The 20,444-nt window shown below is 39.4% G+C and overlaps 1 protein-coding gene across 3 annotated transcripts in view; it reads left to right on the forward strand.

Annotated features, from left to right (window-relative positions):
* cntnap2a (contactin associated protein 2a) overlaps nt 1–20,444 on the forward strand; it is a 294,944-nt gene that overhangs the window by 159,198 nt on the left and 115,302 nt on the right. For all 3 annotated transcript variants that reach the window (XM_061758709.1, XM_061758710.1, XM_061758711.1), the window contains exons 9-10: nt 572–833; nt 16,279–16,428. In XM_061758709.1, coding sequence (XP_061614693.1) covers nt 572–833; nt 16,279–16,428 — 412 coding nt within the window. The remainder of the gene's footprint in view (nt 1–571; nt 834–16,278; nt 16,429–20,444) is intronic.

Genomic DNA, 20,444 nt, shown 5'->3' on the forward strand with positions numbered 1-20,444 from the left:
AAAGTTTAGTTCAAGCCGTACCTCAAATCCTCCTTGACTCACACAGCTATTAATTAATTCCTCATCAAAATAGATTCACATTTCAAAAACACATTCAGAGGCAGCCGTGAGTTGTGTGAAAAGCAGCTGAATACAATGCAGAGGATTTGATTTAGATCAAAGTGTTGGGTGTATCTAATCTGTCTGTTTACATGTATCCATCTCGGCCAGGAGTCTGCAACTTTAAATACTCAGAGCCGTTTGGCCTGTCTCCCACAGAAAGAAAACAACAACAACAACAACAACACTTTTGACATCTAAATGAAGATAACACTACATACAGTATATTATATATACCATGGATTATATCCGAATTGGGCCACATGGGAGCCCAATTCAAATTAAAAAAAAACTAAACTATACTGAATTTGTCACCATAGAGTGTAAATCCATCCTTATTTTAAAAAGAATTTTTTTTAAATTTAAAACAGTCATGATTACCTGTAGGTAAAATTTCTAATGTGTTATTCCTATCTATTTTATAGCTGCCATTGACTACTATTTCTCTCTCTCTAAATATGCATCCTTACAGCGTAACCTGTCATTTTCCTGCGTGGAGACGCATTCCTTTCCCATCTTTTTCAACGCAACCAGCTTCCTGCAGCTGCCGGGTTGGGCCGCTCACCACATCATATCAGTGGGCCTCCAGTTCCGTACATGGAACCCACACGGGCTACTCGTCTTCAGTAACCTTGACGATGGGACTCTGGAAATTTCACTTGAAGACGGCAAGGTGGTCCTTCACATCAATGTGACCAGGGCAGCCAGGCACTACCTGGTGGGCTTAACGTCAGGTGAGTCAACATGTGCGCACATGCAGATAAGCAGTTAAGCTATTCGTAGAGTTATTATTCTGATCATAGCACAGGGTGTTCCAAAATTTTTGGAATCATTTGAAACATGCATATCTGAATAACAAAATGTTCAAGGTGAACAAAATCAAATATGTTGAAAAATAAATCATTTTCTTCAAAGGATATAGGTTTTTATAACAGATTACACAACGCTTCAGTCTTCAATATGCATACTGCAACTTTCCTTGACATGACATTTGTTTTTCTTTTTGCAGTCCTCTAAATTTATTTGTGGTTGGGTCCAAATCTGCTTTCCAGTTGATGTATTTTTAGTGAGTTTCCTAGGAAAAGCACACTGCACTCTTCTTTGACTGTGTTCGAGAATATTACACAAGACAAAATGTATTTTCATTGCTAATGTGGAATATCATTCCTTACCATAAAAAAGTACAAAATTGCTCTAATGTGAAACATAAACTTAAGTTCAACATTAAACTTGTTTTTTACACAACTTAAACAACTTATACAACTTACAATTTAAGATATCATTTGAGGGAGACTTGACTTTGTTACTTAGACTACAAGATTGTCTTTTCCCCGACATTCAAAAAGCATGCATACAAAAGTTTTAATGGTTGGTGAACAGCCAATGGGTGGACCCCAGAGCTGATACGACAATTTTAAGCAATCAACTTGAAACCTGAAATAGAAACGTGGAAAACAGAAAATCACAGAAGTACTTATGTTTAAAACTGACCAAACCACAAGTACAATTGGCAGGAGCAAGACAAATAACATACTACGAACAGGCGATGCGATACTAGCGACAATGATGACGAGCAATGCAATAATCGGATGCCTTCCTTCCGCTGACACTGCATTGAGTCAATGCCATCTGACCGAACTTGCCAGCAGGTGTGGCAAGGAGGCTCCATTGACCAGCGCTACCAAAGAGAACTGTGGAAGCAAAACAAATGACATCACAGGCAGGCAGAAAAACAAGACCATGGCAAGTGTGAATCGTTGTTGATGTACTGTGATTGGCTGGTGACCGGTCCAGGGTCTAACCTGCCTCTTTTCCAATGTCAGTTGGGATACACGCCAGCTCAACCGCATCCCAAATTTGCAATGTTGAGCGCATCAGTTAAACCCCTTGAAGAAGCTTTTTCTTTTAATTTGTATTTATTTAATTTCTATTTTGCCAGGAAAGCGTCATTGAGATTAAAAAAAATCTCTTTTACAAGTGTCCTTCTTGTTCAGCACAGGCAACAAACACAAAACAGGTTTGACAGGACAAGTTAAAAGCGCTCAAACAATCTCATGGTACAACAATCGTCAGTTTTCTTTCGCACTATCCTAACTCTAAAGTCTGATGTTGCAGCCTCCAAGCTGTTTAAAAGTCCTTAACAATTGTTCAGTGTGACTAGATCTTTCAGTTTGCTCAAGATTGTTCCATGAGTATATCCCTTCCTTTGTTGTGTCCTACTTCCTCCCACCCTCGCTCTCATTTCCTCCCTCTATCTCTTTCTGAAGACTCATTTATTCTGTCCACTGCTGCTTTAATCGGTCAACGCCCAGGGGTAGGGATTATTACGGCATTACCCTCTCGGCTAATTGGTCTTGAGCCTGTGATTACATCACTGTTACTAGAATACACAGATCCATAAGCTCAGTCGCATACAGCAGCGCACGCTTCCCGACTTTGCTTCTGTTATTAGTATGTCTGAAATATACGAGTCACGCTGGCTTGTAGCTTCGCTGTCACTGTGGGAGCGCAGTAGACTTAAAATTATGTGCTTAGTGGCATTTAATAGCGACGCGTGGTGGGAAGCGACGTACACACGCACGCATACAGAAGACACACATCAGATGTTCCTTCACCCAGTGGTGGTGTACTTTCCGCTCTAATCTTTTATTTTGTCCCATTTGACATTAAAAAATTGGCTTTTATCAATGTTTTATCATAAGAAGAAGAATCACCTTTTTATCGTCATGAACATGCATGCATGCATGCACACGAAATTTGTTCTCTGCATTTAACCCATCACAGTGAACACACACACACACCTTAGTGGAACACACTGGAGCAGGGGGCAGCTGAAGCTGCCCGGGGAGCATTTCGGGGTATCAGTGTCTTGCTCAAGGACACCACAGCCGTGAGTCCGGGGGATGTTGGCGGATGGTCCAGTCGGGGTCTTGAACCTAGGTCCCCCACGGTGGTAGGCGACGATCTTAACCATTGGGCCACGGCTGCCTTCTAGCTTTTGCGCTAAGTTAAAAACATTCAGTTATTAAGCAATACCATTCTGAATTGATTACTTTTATTATTTAATTTAAGGCTAATAAAAACTGTCAGTTCTCTTTGCATGCATCATTAATGATTGGATTGTTTCAATGTCAGATTATTCATGATCAATTCAATGTTTTTTATGCAGTATACTGTATATTTTTTTATGCGGAAGATTATTACAAAACCTGCCATTATTACATCATGAGGTGAAAATGTATTTTATTATTATTACGTAACGCACCATTATAAAATGTGGTGGTAGAATCACTGATTGCACTTCTTTCGACCACAGGCTATTTGGTTATTTCTCCTGGTTGCAAACAAGTAGACAATTAATCAATATAATTCTGCACAATCAACCGTATTCTCAACGATCAATAAATCTGTTGTGCCCAGCCCTGATTTTTACGTAAGATAGCGCCTCAATCTGTCTCGTTAAACACATTACTTACTTCAGGGCTATGTATTGAGGCCACACCCTACATGGATGTTAAGCATCATTTTATGCAATATTCATATTTCTTTTTTGTTTATGTTTTTAGCAAAGAAAAACTTTTTTTAATGTACTATTCAAATAAGTAAATTTATGACTTTCCTTTGACAATCTTCGCATGGAACATTTCTCCCAATACACCAGAAACATTCCACCATTTTGCAAGCTTGCTAAAACTACAGAGAAAACACACACGTTTTGGTTGTTACAGTTGATACGAAGTCACTGAATCGTACCAGTGTATAACATTCAACATGTACTCCTGGTTCAATGGCTCTGATATGAACAGTGGTAGTCGTAATTCTGCGAGTCCACATGACGTGGAGAAGGATAAAAGATTGTACACACCATAATATTGTTGTAATTATTATTATTCCGTTTTTCCACTTGAACAAAATGGCGAGTGAGTCCTGACTCAGCCCTACATGCACACACACGCATATATTCACGAACTGAGCGGAAGTGCTAATCACTTGTCCACCGTGCACCCCTACAGGCTATACTGTTGTAATTCAATTGCTCATTCAATTAGCTAGCATATCCGCCTCACAGTTCTGAGGTCGTGGGTTCAAATTCAGGTTCTGGGCTTCCTGTGCAGAGTTTGCATGTTCTCCCCATGCTTGCGTGAGGTTTTCTCCTCGTTTTCCAGTTTACTCCCACATTCCCAAAAACATCCATGTCACTGTCGGTTAAGTGAAGACTGAATTGTCCTAAGTGTGAATGTGAGCTGCGATTGGCTGGCAACCAGTTCAGAGTGTACCGCGCCTCCTGCCCGATGATAGCTGGGATAGGCTCCAGCATTCCCGCGACCCTTGTGAGCATAAGCGCTCAGAAAATGGATGGAGGGATGGATGTGAATGTGAGTATACATGGTGGTTTGTCTATGTGCCACCTATCCTAACGAGGATAGGTGGTACAGAGAACAGATGGATGGGTAATAGAACAAATGATACAGAAGAAAATAGACAATTTACACAACTACCAATTTTTACATTTTACTTTACAAATTTTCCACCTGAAAATTAAGGAGCAATAATCACAGTCATGTTTTTTTCCCCCATAACTAACTAAGTATTATTAGTAATAATATTTGTTTTGTGTAGTTATCTTGCAACTGTGTATGCTATTGCATGTAAAGGACTTCCTAACCAATATTTTCAAGATTGATCATCATGTATTCTCTCCAGCTAGCTGCTTGTAATTTCTGAATGGTATTTGAAGCAAACCTCATGGGGACAGGTTGGGGTTGTAAAAGAAAATGAGGCGTGTATGAAAGGAGGGAGGCGATGAATAAAAAGCTCAACATTTCTGATAACATCCAATCAATATTTCTTCATAACCTCACTCTCGCTGTGGTGGGTCCCAGCTCATCAAAGTTATTTGTCACTAGAGGCAGAGCCCAGATACACTAAATCTCCCTCTCCGCTAAGAACACACACAAAGCAATTTCTTTATGCGCAACACAATCAAAATGCGACTGTGATGTGTTCTTCTGTATGTGGGCGTAAGCGTTTCCCCCTGAGGTTGTTTGTGACCTGTGGAAAGGCACTCTTATCCTCTTCTGATAGGGGAAAAAAAGAAGAATGTGACAGTGCATTAATGCAGAAAGGGTACTTGGTGGTGATTCTAAAGAGAGCTCTAATTTTTTCATTGCTTTCCTTTTTTACTTACTCATTAACTCGCCAACTCACTCCTCCTCGGTGCCCAGCACACAGACAACGTCTTAGAAAGTGTTGAATTGTCCGCTCTTGCTGGATTTACACTACAGGTCCAATCCAATTTTTGGACCATTGGATTACTTTCAATTGACCTATACCATATGTGTTTACATTTAGGGCTATTTTCTCCCGTATGCTTATGTCGGAAACTTAAGTCTAACTCTAAAATGTGGGCTTTCCCTCTCATATCTGACTTAAGCGGGTTTCCTCTTGCGCGTTGTAAGTGTTGGGTGTTGTAAGTCTAGCGCCCCGGGAAGGTGAAAACATCATATTGCACGTTTTGATTCACTCACGTGTTCCGAGCCGCCGGGCCGCCAGCAGCAACCACTGACGGACACCTGGCCAGTCGCCGACTGCTCAACGGCCGTAATGTGTCCTGACCATATTACGCTGATTGATGGCAGAACGTCAGCATATCGTGCCATATTAATTCATTAGTTTTCATGCACGTGCTGCGAGCGGCAATTTCGTTTCAAACATGCTGCATGGCGGCTTGACAGTTTGTCTAAAAGCACCGCTTACAACAACTGGAGTCATTTTGATGGTGAGATGGTGTCTTAGATATGGAATAATTGTTTATATTTGATCTATTTCATCATCATTTAAGTGACGTGCCCAAGTGTGTGGCGCTAGTATGGTTTTTAAGCAAGGCTCATCAACAGCTGGCTCACTCGCCTTCTTGTTGAGGGCCTTCCAACTCCCCTCACTCATAAGCACAGTATTATGATTCAATTACATAGATTTTACAAAAAGTAATATTGAGATTAGATAACACAAAAACACATGTCCCTTAGCCTGTTAGATTTGCGGCGCTCCCATCTCACAGGGGACCGTCAACTTCTGTTTCTTCTACGAGGGTTACTATCACATTTAAAATGTGACATAACGTAATTTCTCGTGTATCATGCGCATCCCCCACCCCAAGAAAAATAAAAAATTGTCGCAAATCAATAGTTTGCATTATACATAGTTATAGGGGAAAATGGAAAAAAAAATCACATTTTATAAATGCATGCCGCCATCTAGAGGTTATGAAAAAGCTGTTTCTCTTTCCAATGTCCAATATCTTTCCAATATGCCACCACCACAGAGATTATGAGAGAGGTGTACACTTTCATTCCAATATGCCACTGCCACCTACAGTTACCGTAATTTCTCGTGTATAATGCGCATTCCCTCTCCCCCCCCCAAAAAAAAATCGTCAATAGTGCGCATTATACCTAGGTATAGGGGGGAATGAAAAAGCTTTCATATTTTATAAATGTATGTCGCCATCTTGAGGTTATGAAAAAGCTGTACACTTTCATTCCAATGTCACCGCCACCTAGAGGTTATGAAAAAGCTGTACACTTTCATTCTAATATGCCCCCACCTAGAGGTTATGAAAAAGGTGTAGCCTACACTTTACTTCCAATATGTCAGGGGTACGTATGACATATATGTACAGTTGTGCTCATAAGTTTACTTACCGTGGGAGAATTTGTGAAATATTTTTATTTTTTATTAAATAAGACTGATGACTGAACAACAGCCATCATTAATTTATTTATGTTTTGTTTAATGATGATGCTTTTCTGAAATGCTTGACTGTTTAATTTGAATCCTATTAAAATAAAATGTTTTGCCTGGCCATTGCAGTGTTTTTATTTGTTTTGTTTTTTAATGGAAAGGTAGTTTTTTTAAACTATGAAGCAATTAATTTCCTTTTTATAATGAATATTATTTTCTCATATGCGATCATTAAAATATTTCTTCAAATAGTGGCCATGTAATAGACAATGTGCCCCACATAGTTGCCGGGTGCATCTTCCATTTAAGACAAATAACCGGCTCCCTCAAATAGACACCAAACACTTCCCATCTAAAAAAGCAAAAACCAAAAAAACGGTACTATGTGTAATTATCTCAGTACAGAGATGATATTGTTCACTCATGAACATTTATTGTTGAGCCCATTTCAACTGCTTACCAAAATAGCAGCACAGATGTTTTTTGAGATGTCCTGCATGTGATAAATTGAGAAAGATTAGTTCCCTGCACAGGCTTTAAGATCTTACATTTTGTAAGACGTTACTGATAACATCAATTTGTATTAAAGTAGAATCTGACAGGTGATCGCTCCACAATGTTGTGCGCGCCCATGTTTACGATCTGGGAGTTAAGAGACTTATTTGCTCTGCTACAAATGGTTTCCGACCCCATCTGCATTTGAGTCAAAAAATGCCCTTGGGCACTATTTGTGGAAATACGGTAATTAGGTTTTGCATTGAATACACTTGACAACTGTTCCATGTTTTTGTTCCAAATTGTCACATCCTAGTGTCTCACCAATAACGTTTTCCTGATGAGAGGATTTGAACATATTTATCATGATAAAGGCAACTGTTTAATACTGTCGTATGACTCCGTCAATGGGGTCAGCTAGCTTGATTTGGATGCATCATTGCATCTAAGTGGTAATATTTGCACCTTGCATAATATGAAAGGTGCTGATAAGTTGTTACTTTTAATCATTTGGCACCCTTACTTTGTCAAACCCCTCAGTGTTTGTTTCCAGTGTGACAACACCTCATGAAAGTAGCAGCCAAACAACTAATTTCCTTGTAATCTTAAAAGCCTAAATAGAATGCAAACAATAAAGCTTACGATATTGTTACTCATGCCTGAGATGATTGCAGCACATTTCCTCTTACAATTCTTTCATGGTAGCCAAAGTGACATGTTAACAAAGCATGTTTTGGACTTTGAATACAAGTGTGCATTTATTTTTGCCTCCCTCCTCTGTTTACAAAAAAAAAACCTGAAGGGGTTTAAGGTGGTAAACTCAAATCCGTTTTAATCAGTCTGTGTCTGTCTGTTGAATTAATGAATTTACAATAAGAAATAAAACAATGAACTACCTGCAATAGTGAAGATTACATTTTGAGTTAATTTCCAGTGTTTGTTTTTAAAGGATTCTTCTATGAAAATGTAAAAAAATTATACCTGCAGTCTTTGTTCTGTCGAGTAAAAATCTTCAAAACTAATCTGATTCCACTTAAAATGAGACTCACCATGCAAAAAAAAAAGTATATACTTTTAAAGATAAATTTCAATTGTTTCAAACTAAATTTACTTGAAATAAGTAGAAAGAAATATTGCGACTGGTTTTTTTTCATACTCCACTTGCAAATATTTGTTTCTACTTATTTCAAGTAAAAAATAGCTTGTAACAAGTGGAAATCATCTAAAAACGATTTTTTTTTAATATAATGAGTCTTACTTTAATTACTTTTGACTAAAAATAAGAAAAATACTCTTGGTAAGATTGTGAGTTTTTGTAGTGTGTTGAGATGTAACCGTTCAAGAATGAATGGTTTACAGATGAGATTAAGCATAGACACCTTGGGAGATTTTTTTCTCATCAAGATAGAATGCCTCAGAGTCACAAGATTGCAGAAAATATTTTTTTTCCAAAGATATGACATTGAAGCAAAACAAAGCAAAGCCAATTTATTTATATAGCGCATTTCATACACAAGGTAACTCAATGTGCCTTACATGATTAAAAGCATTTAAAAACGAAGAAAAAAAGAGCTTATAAACATTTAAAACAAAGAGGAAAAAATATTAAATGAAAATACATTTACAACAGAGTGCAGTGCAAGAAATACCATTTAAAAGTGGAAATGCTCTAAAAATCAGGGGGAAAAAGAAGAGTTTTTAACCTGGACTTAAAAACATGCACACTTGGGGCTGACGTCACTTCTGTTGGCAAATTATTCCATTTGTGTGCAGCATAATAGCTAAATGCTGCTTCACCATGTTTGCTTTGGACTCTGTGCTCCACTATTTGACCTGAGTCTGTCGATCTCAGAGCCCTACTGGGTTTATATTCCATTAGCATTTCATTCATGTATTCAGGACCTAAACCATTTAGTGATTTATAGACCAGTAACATAATTTTAAAATATATTCTAAAGCTGACTGGAAGCCAGTGTAAAGACTTTAGAATTGGAGTAATATGCTCTGACCTCTTTGTTCTGGTCAGAACCGATGCTGCAGCATTCTGAATAAGCTACAGCTGTTTAATGCTCTTTTTAGGGAGTCCAGTCATAAGACCATTACAACAGGCAAGTCTACTTGAGATGAAAGCATGGATGAGCTTCTGGTCTGCTTGACACATGCAAGCCTTCACTCTGGCTATGTTCTTCAGATGGTAGAAGGCAGTTTTAGTAATTGATTTGATATGGAATCTATCAACATCAGGGTTTCGAACATGGTCTTTGGTTTTTAAAGAGAGTGACTCTAGGTTTTTACTAACAGCAATCCTCTTTTTGTTATTGCCAAAAACAATTATCTCAGTTTTGTTATGGTTTAATTGAAGAAAATGTTGGCTCATCCAGTTATTTATCTGTTTTAGACAGTGACACAACACCTCAATTGAACTGTAATCATCAGGTTACACTGCTAGATATAACTGTGTGTCATCTGCATAGCTATGATAGTCAAAATTAAAGTTCTGAAGAATTTGACCCAAGGGTAGCATATACAGACTAAACAGGAGGGGTCCAAGAACTGACCCTTGAGGGACCCCATAGGTCATTGCCATTCGATGAGATTGAACACTTCCAATGGTTACAAAACAACTCCTTCCGTCTGGGTAGGACCTGAACCATTTAAGGACTGTTCCATTGAATCCTACCCACTTTTCCAACCTGTTCAGCAGTATATTGTGATCTACCGTATCAAAAGCTGCACTGAGATCCAACAAGACCAGAATTTACACCTTTCCCGAGTCAGTATTAAACCTGATATCATTGAGCACTTTGATAAGAGCAGATTCTGTACTGTGATGAGTTTGGAACCCTGATTGAAATTTGTCAAAAAATTGCTAAGTTGATTAAAAATAACTTTCTCAACAATCTTGGCTATGAAAGGGAGATTTGAGATGGGTCTATAGCTTGCTAACATGGAAGAATCCAGCGTTCTATTTTTTAGCAGAGGCTTAATGGCAGCAACTTTAAGAGCTTTAGGAAACTCGCCCGACTGAAGTGAACAATTGATTATTTGCTGCAAATCAGCTAGCACAGACTTCGCAACAGCTTTGAAAAAGTCAGATGGTATTGAGTCAAGACAGCTCGTTGATGGTTTCAGCTGCTGAACAGTTTTCGCTACAGTTTTTTGGTCAACTGTTTTTTTTTGGTCAAATTCTGACAATTTTTCCTGTGTGGCTTCAGATGTAGTATCATTTGATCATTTTGCTGATTTTTGCTAATATTTAACCTGATGGATTGTATTTTTTCACTAAAATAACAAGCAAATTAATTGCATTTATCCTTTTGTTAAGAGTTCTGGAGCTATCTGATTCGGGGTAGGGGTGGTTGTGAGTTAGTCAACCACAGCAAACAGAGTGCAAGTACTGTTGAAGTTCTTACTGATGATTTCAGAAAAGTGTTGCTGTCTAGCCCTGACTAACTCTTGGTTAAAATTACAAAGACTTTGTCTGTAGAGGTCATAGTCAATTTGGAGTTTAGTTTTTCCTCCACTTACGTTCTGCTTTTCGACACTTTGATGAAGAGGTCTTTACGATCATTGTGTGCCTCCACGGTGTTCTAGGTCGCCTCAAGATTGTCTTAGTTTTAATAGGAGCGACAGCATTCATGACATGGTCTCCAAAAACTTAGTGGCGGTACTCATTTATGTACCTTTTCTTAATAGACATAGAGGTTGTCTGAACTTTTGGAAGAATCTGTAATTCAAAGAATACACAAAAATGGTCAGAAATAGCCATATCCTTATTGTCAATTGATAGAATTTCAACATACTTAGAGATGACCAGGTCTAAGATGTGACCTTGAGTGTGGGTTGGATTCTGAATATGTTGAGAGAGGTCAAATGTGTCTAGTATAGCAGAGAGTTCTTTAGATTTTTTTTCCATGTTGTTGTCAACATGAATGTTAAAGTCTCCCATTATGACCCTAGTGAGGAGAAGCGGCTCCGAAAATGGATGGATGGATGGATGCAATAATGACTTAAAAATAACAGCAATACCACCGCCTTTTTTCCCTATTCGACACTTGTTCATAAAATTCTAATTTGCTGGTGTTGCCTCATTTAAAATGATATCACAGCTACGTTCTGTTAACCATGTTTCATTTAGTAACAAAAAGTCTAGCTCATAGGTTGTAATGATGTCATTAATCAACATTGATTTATTACCCAGTGACCTGATGTTGAAAAGAGGTAGTCTCGCAGAGATAACTGGAGACAATGGTTTGATAGATTCACATTTTATCCTCACTTAGTTTGTTCTACTTTTTTTGTGCCACATTTTTGTGTTGAAATGATGCTTCTTTTTAAGAATTAATTCAATGAATGCCAAACATTTTCTGATACAAATTTACCATCTGTAGGTTTGTTCAGATTAAAAGCTAAAAGATTTTTTAAAAGGTAATTTGCCTTTATTTGGAACAATCTCAGACATGAATATTCAAAAACCTGGACAGTTAAATGACATCCCCTAGAGTCCTGGTGACTGGAAAATGGGTAATGTGAATATTTGATTTCCTATTGGCAGAGCAGTGGTTGACATACTGTATCTGACTTGCACACAATTCTTCATTGACAGCTTACTTATCATCATGTATCATTTCAATATTTTTGTGAGATGGCATCTATAGAAATTATTAGAAATGCCAGTGTCTCTGACAATGTGGAATTTGAAAATGAGCATTACTGTACTCACATGAATCCAGAATGTTTTTGCAAATGATGGAAATACACACCCGGCACGGTGTGCGACTGGTTAGCACATCTGCCTCACAGTTCTGGGGACCGCGGTTCAAATCCCGACCCCGTCTGTGTGGGGTTTACATGTTCTACCCGTTCCTGGGCGGGTTTTCTCCGGGCACTCTGGTTTCCTCTCACATCCCAAAAACATGCGTGGTCGGTTGATTGAAGACTCTAAATTGCCCGTAGGTGTGAATGTGAGTGCGACTGGTTATTTGTTTCTATGTGCCAGAAGATAGTTGGAATAGGCTCCACCAGCCTGAGACTTGCGTGAGGATAAGCGGTAATGAAAATGGATGGATGGATGGGCAATACACAATCATTCGGTGGAATTGGGAAAAAAAGTGCGCTGTCGGTGTGACAGAGGAATTTAAGATGGCGGTGCGACTGCATCAGGGATCGCCCTGAGCCCCTTCCTGTTTGCAGTGGTGATGGATAGGCTAACAGATGAGGCTACATTGGAATCCCCGTGGACCATGATGTTCGCAGATGACGTGGTCTGCAGTGAAAGCAGGTAGCATATGGCAGAACAGTTAGAAAGGTGGAGGCGTGCACTGGAAAGGAGTGGAATGAAGATTAGCCGAAATAAGACACAATATATGTGCATGAATGAGAGGGGTGGAGGGGGAAGAGTGAGGTTACAGGGAGAAGAGATAGCAAGGGTGCAGGACTTTAAATACTTGGGCTCAACAGTCCAGAGCAATGGTGAGTGTGGTCAGGAAGTGAAGAAACGGGTCCAAGCAGGTTGGAACGGGTGGAGGAAGGTGTCAGGTGTGTTATGTGACAGAAGAGTCTCTGCTAGGATGAAGTGGAAAGTTTATAAGACAGTTGTGAGGCCAGCCATGATGTATGGATTAGAGACACCGGCACTGAAGAGACAACAGGAAGCAGAGCTGGAGGTGGCGGAAATGAAGATGTTGAGGTTCTCTCTCGGAGTGAGCAGGTTGGATAGGATTAAAAATGAGCACATCAGAGGGACAGCAAAGGTTATCTGTTTTGGAGACAAATTTAGAGAGAAGACGTTGATGGTTTGGACACGTCCAGAGGAGAGAGAGTGAGCATATTGGTAGAACGGTGATGAGGATTGGAGCTGCAAGGCAAGAGAGCTATAAGAAGACCAAAGAGAAGGTTGATGGATGTTGTGACGGAAGACATGAGGGCAGTTGGTGTTCGAGAGGAGAATGCAGGAGATAGGCTTACATGGAAAAGGATTTTGCGCTGTGGCGACCCCTAAAGGGACAAACTGAAAGGAAAAGAAGAAGACAAAAACATAATGAGACTGTGTTGCAAGGTGTCAATTTATTTTTAAATGTGATCCTCAGATCAAGGCGGCATGGTGGGCGACTGGTTAGCACAGGGGTGTCAAACTATTTTTTTGGCTCGGGCCGCATTGTAGTTATGATTTCCCTCAGAGGGCTGTTAGAACAGTGAAACCGTTCATTCATATAAATGTTTAATCATCAGCAAAACATATTATTACCATTACACAACAAACTGAGGGATAACTAGTTTTGAAATCAGAAGACAAGGAATATAGTTTGTTCAAGTATTGTTAAGTTACTGTAGAACAAGGATTTGGTAACAGAAAAATGCAATATCTCAAGATTATTGTTTATTATTATGACAATTTGGAATTTGGGTACAGATTTTAGCAAAAATCATGGAAGTTGACGAGCATTATTTGCTTTCGCGGGCCACATAAAATGATGTGGCGGGCCGTATCTGGCCCCCGGGCCTTGAGTTTGACACCTATGGGTTAGCGCATTTCTGAGGACCTGGGGTCAAATCTGGCCTTGCCTGTTTGGCGTTTGCATGTTCTCCCCATGCCTGTGGAGGTTTTCGGCGGGTACTCCGGTTTCCTCCCACATCCCAAAAACATGCATGGTAGGTTGATTGAAGACTCTAAATTGTCCTTTGGTATGAATGTGAGTGCAAATTTTTTTATATGTGCCCTCCGATTGGCTGGCAACCAGTTCAGGGTGTACCCGCCCTCCTGCCTGCAGTTAGCTGCAATAGGCTCCAGCAATACCTGTGACCCTTGTGAGGATAAGCGGTACAGAAAATGGATGGATGGATCCTAAGACCAGGTTTCTAAACCATACAGTCACATTGCTGATAAGGCCAGTGGTGATAAGCCCAGCTCAAATGTCCAATGCCGGAGAGTAGTTGAGATGAAGGATGGGTTCAGTACTTACTTTACAGAAGATAATGTTTGAAACGTCACGGAGATATACCTTCATTTTCCATCACTTTACCATATGGAAACGCAACCTAATTTAACCATTCAGCGTGTTGGATGATCATTTAGTTTCACTTTCAGTCAATTGTTTTTGCACATGGAAGGGGCTTTTCTATTGATAATTTTGTATAATTCAGTAGAAAACATGATTTAATGAAATGTGACATTTTGGTTTTGGTCTTGTCAAAAAAGAAAGCATTTGTAAATGATGTGCCCTGCTAACGATCAGCCCAGGTTGTACCACGTCTCGCTTCCAAAATCCAAATCAGGACAAGCGTTATAGAAAAGGGATTTAACGTAAAAATGTCTTCAACAACCAAGAAGAGGACAGTTGCCTCCATTTAACTTCTTAAGATTACCACGACTTGTATGCCTGAGAATCTACGCAGACGTATTGAATGAAGTTATGTAGTATGAAACATATTCACCATTTTCTATTTTTTTAGATAATGTAATATTTTGAACCATTTTAAGGTTAACAAAAATGCATGGACAAATGGGGCTTCCACACCTGCACTTTCTTCCTCCTCATCCTCATCCTCTACCATTTGCTCAATAGTCCAGGTTTTTATTACTTTGGCAGGGAATAGCTCGATTCTGAATGACGTCTTTGGACGGCATTGGCAGGGAATGTTTTAATATAGTTTGATAATACCTACATCCATAGTTTGTTCGTAAAACAACAAGGAAACCAATGAACTGTGGCCATCTTTGCTCAGATTGTTTGATCATACTACAATGTCGTCTTCCAAACGCACATACACATGTGGTCTCCTAGAAAATTGAATTGAATTAGTGGACACACCCCACAGAGATAAAAGCAACACCCTCTGTATTCATAAACATTGCAGAAACACAAGTAACTGGCCTCAGACAAAGGATCTGGCATCTGGTTTGCACGTGATGTGGCCACACCTTGAACTCTGTTACAGTGTCGTGTCTGCGCTTTCCCAAAAAATGGCGGTCAGTGAAGTGGTGGAGCAAGGAAATTTGGACAGATGCAAGAGCAGAGCGTTATAAAGAGAAGTGAAATGCAGGAGGACGACAGAGAAGGATATAATGATAGAGAGATGAGATCAAGAATCAGGGACAGAGAGGGAGGGAGGGAGCGAGGCAGGCGTGGAAGGATGAATAGAGATTGGTGTCACTAAGAGGTGATGTATCGAGGGGAAGGTGATGAGAGTGAGCCGGCTTCTCTTGCAGCTCCACTGGTAATATCCCTTTCCAAAACATCGCTCATATTTAATGGAGCACAGCTACATGGAAGGAAGGAAGGGAGAGGGCACAGAAAACTAGCATGCACACAAACACTCTCTAGTGACATATGCGGACTCTTTATACAAATTCTCAGAGCTTGCAACAGCAGATCGAGAACGTGCACGCTGCTACTTTGAAGGCAATGAGGTTATTTGAGAGTTAATGGACTTTAGACACGGAGTAGAAAGTGCACTCAACTTGGAATGAGGGAGGACAACAAACTGTTTTAAAAAAGAAAGAACTTATTAGAGAGCGTTAATAGACAATGTGAATTTAAATGTGGTTCGGCCCTAAGCTGGGTATAATAGCCTCTCTAAGGCAGCAGGAAGTAAGATAGTATAGGGAAAAACAGAGAAAGGAGTGCAGTTACAGTATTTCAGGTGATGACAATTCACCAAATATTAGTTTGCAAGCTTTTACTGTCCATTTATTGACCCCATACTGAGACAATTCCATCTTTGAAAATATAATCATGCTGTGCGGTATGGACAAAATGTTATGTCCTGATAATGATTTCGATCCCGATGTAATATTTCTTTCCTTAAAATTACATAAAATCAATAAATAATAAATAAATATGACGTAATAGAAAAGTAACTGTTGTTGTGTTGCCTCGCACTATAATTTCAGCCATCTTTTGTTTCATTTTGACTCCCTCTTTTGTCATCGTCCCACAGGTTCTGGCCTTAATGATGGCCAATGGCATGCTGTACGTTTGGTTGCCAAGGAAAATTTTGCCATGTTGATGACAGATGGCGATGAGGCTTCTGCTGTACGTTCCACGTCACCTCTCTCAATCACCACTGGAGGAACGTATCACCTGGGAGGTAAGGGAACAATGACCTTTAGTTGTGGCATGGTAGGAGAGAGTGCTAACTTTACATTGAGCTGTGTTTCACTAAAACTGTCCTGGTAAAAATCTAATGTAAAATATGTATTTATTGTGCATATACTCTATGTATGCACTTATTTTGACAGTGGTGCTTTAATTTTTATGTTCATGTGTTTAGGCAGCACCAACGAGCAAGAATGATTTTGAATTATGTCCTCAGTGTTGCAGACTAGGCGACACTGTCGCTATTTTTACCAACATTTCTAACTCTTCTAAAGAGTATTTTTAATTTTTTAAAGTGATGATCGACAATGCCAACAGTGGTCCACATGTTAGCAATATTATTGTTTCCCATATGGCGGAGGCAAGAGCAGGATTTGCTCTGATAATGATTCAGGATTCCCAACTAGGAACAGATGATATGAGTTAGTGGGTGGTCCTCTAAATGTGAGCATACTTTAAATGATAGATAAGTGGTATGCATTGTTATTGTTGTTGTTTTAAGACAATATAGTACTTTTTATTAATGCATTAAATTAATATGCAACACAACTAAGGTTGCATGTTGGTGTGGCCCTCAACAACCGTTTCAGTTTCTCACATGGCCCCTTTGAAAAAAATATGCCCAGCCGAGAAGTAAAATGTCTGAAGCATGAGCCCTTCTGTATACTTACAATAATTGATCATAAGCCCAGGACAGGTAAACCCATGTCAATTCATCTTTGTCTAATTTCAAGGAGTTTGTCACTAACGCACATTTAAACATGATATGGAACAACATTAGGTACCCAAGGTGTCAGGCTACTCAATAAGTCTCAAGTCTTGTGAAATATAAATAGAATAATAAAATAAGATACAATTTATCACAATTTATTATGATTTAACATTTGAGTTTTCTTTGGAGCCAGATGGCTTGTCTTGATGCGTTTTATTGGTATAATACTGGCAATCCACTGAATAGCCCAATGGATAGGGACTCACTGGGCAAGAACAAATATACATCTAGATCAGCGGACATAAACAATCAGTCACATATATATGTAAAATATATACAGTGGAGCCTTCAACGTCACACAGAACACAAACTGTTCTGTCACGCTTGTGGACTTCCAAATTCTAATTTCAAAACCAATTTGGGTGCTTTTCAATCGCACAAGTGTTGGAGTTAATTTTGCACCAAACAAGTCAGTGGATTCTTCTGTGGGACCTCCTCAAATGTCAGTTGTGGTGCTGCATGTGATGCAATCTCTACATGGGGAGTTTGCCTGCTGTAAAGTTTTAGCGGTGTGGACTATGTAGTTCAGTATTGATTCTTATTTGCATTTCACAGTCTTGCCTGAGTGTTTTAGAATCATGGCAAAAATACACATTAAACCAAATTACCTCGTATTAGTATTCTACTGAAGCTTGGCTGTCTCTGACTTATTGGCAAGCATACAAAAAACACAAGAACCTAGTCTTAATTATAGTTTTGCTTGACACTCTTAATATGATTCGAGCGAGAAAGGATCTGTGCTTCAGGGCAAATGGTAATGTTGTTGTTAGGGCATTTAACTCAATAATTAGTCACTTGTGTGAAATCAAATATGGACATTTGTGCGTGCGTGCGTGCGTGCATGCATGCTTGCATATGTCTAAATCAGCAGCACCAATCTTCAAAACAAATCAATTGCCCTGCTTTGTAATTAACATGCATCAGCTTTGAAATGAGATTATGTCACGACTCTGAAGAGGTAATGCATGCTTTAAAATAGATTGAATGACATTTACAGTAGATGTGTACATGCTATGTCATACAAATGTCAAAAGGGTTTAGAACTTCCACGGTTTCTTTTTTTGGGTGGAGGGCATGTTGAACTTCTTGAACCAAATAACCAAATGCAATTTGAGTGACTTTCACACCATCTGTGCTTTACAGCCTGGCCAGTAGCTCTTTAATGGTGCCATAACTCTCCCATGGCATGTGCTGCTGGTCACCTTTTTGCTCATTGCATGCCTCAGTCAACCTGTAACTAAATACTTCCACTCGAAGTTTGACTCACTTCTTTTGTGAGATAGCAGTTTTGTCAAATGTCAACCTGTAACTAACTAAAACAGCAGTCTTTTTCAGCAAAATTGGCTGGCGTTTAGCCTATTGGCATCTCTGGTCATTTTGTTTTTATCATCACCAATGCAAATACTCAAAATTATACATCGTGTCTTGTTTAAGACAGCACTTTTGGTTTTAAGATTAAGTAGACAAATGCTTCCCTTATTCCTTTTGAGAGGCAGAGTGGTCCAGGGGCCCCACTGGAACAGAATGATCCCCTGTGAAGATTTCTTTGGGTCACAGTGTGTTTGTCACGGTGGGAAATCAGTAGATGGAATATCATCGCTCCCCCGCTGTCCACACCTACTCTTGGACCCGTTATCCCGCTGAGCCAGAGGATCCAGTTTGCTTCTCTGTAACAGCCGATAGATAGGTGACCGTACTGGCAAATGACACCCTTCCATTACTGGGTTCGTCGTGTTCTGTATCTTGTTAGTCTAATTGGAATAGCCTTATTGAAGCTTTATATCTCGGGAGTTTAGAGAGAAATGACTGACGATACATTCAGTTATGCCCCCGACAGGTGTTGTCCAGATGTCACTAACTATATTGGCTTCGTAGTCAATGGGGGAATTGAAAGAAAAACCAACAGCAGAACTTCATATAAGGGAAACATATCTGTCTCTGTGAAAACATATCAATTTACTGTGGAACCTTCGAATTGGGGCACAGTCAGTTCCGTGATGTTGATTGACTTCCAAATTGTTCTGATTTCAAAACCAATTTTCGTTAATTGGAACAATGTAAAGTGATTTTCAGATCAAACTGTCACCATCAGCTCAGCACCAAGGCTATGGAATGATCGTGTTTTCATCTCGTCATTCAAAAAAGAAAGAAAACCTTGGCTGTATTTGCTGCTTTCTTCTCGATGTACCATTCTTCCATCCTCTCCCGTTTTCTCAACTTTTACTGCAATTTGTCAGTTTCCCCACAGTTTATTTTTTTTTTTTAACCATTTTATCCAGATCATATGGCGCACAATCTTGTCACATTTTTATATTTGCAGCTCTCTTTCTCCAGAGAATGACCACTTTCAGAGGCCCTCTCCTAAACCCAAAGCCTGTTTTATGGGACGTAGCTTCTCAACGCTGTCACTGCTATTAGTGAAATTAGTAACTGGCACGATACATCCAAAAATTGAATTTCTCCAGAGGCAATACGGACACTCAATAAAACGTTTTTCTTGAATAATAAGTCATTGGCTTGGTGACTATCTTTTTAAAGTCTTTCTCAGTAACAACATAGTAGAAAAGTAATTTGATTGAATGATCACATTCCATTCTTGTTACGCCATAAGCGAAATACAGCGTGATGGTGATACAAAGTATATATGTCCCCATTTGTTTTTTTTTAGGTGCTTGGTGGCCTCTTGATGACTCCAAATCCTAAGAACATTCTCTGATTTACAGCTGTCATTATGCAAATTTCTCTCAGGGAAGATAATCCTGTATTTGGCTCTATTTATTTTTTTCCATATTTATGCATTCAGATTGTCACTTCCCCTACTCTTCTTCCAGTCTAACTATTCCACCTCTCCTTCAGTAAAATGTGTTCTCACAAATTATTCAATTTAAAACTGTTGCCAATCTGACTTGTGTTGATTATGTAGGGGGGACGATATCTTACACATACTGTATTGGAGCTGTCAAAAAGCTCCCATGTATACCCGGATCTACTTGCCAGCTATTTGGAAGCGCCATACAGACAAACAACGATTCACACTCACTTGAACACATTCAGAGTCTTCATGCGTGTTTCTTAAATGTGGGAGGAAGCCGGAATACCGAGTGAAAATCCAAGCGAGCGCAACGAGAACATGCACCCTTCACACAGGATATGGCCGAGCCAGGATTCAAACTCAGAACCTCATAACTAACAAGTAATCCACCGTGCTGCTTGGTTTACATTATGTTCCCGGCGCC

The sequence above is a fragment of the Phyllopteryx taeniolatus genome, chromosome 20 (assembly GCF_024500385.1).
Source record: "Phyllopteryx taeniolatus isolate TA_2022b chromosome 20, UOR_Ptae_1.2, whole genome shotgun sequence".
Classification (NCBI taxonomy): Eukaryota; Metazoa; Chordata; class Actinopteri; order Syngnathiformes; family Syngnathidae; genus Phyllopteryx; species Phyllopteryx taeniolatus.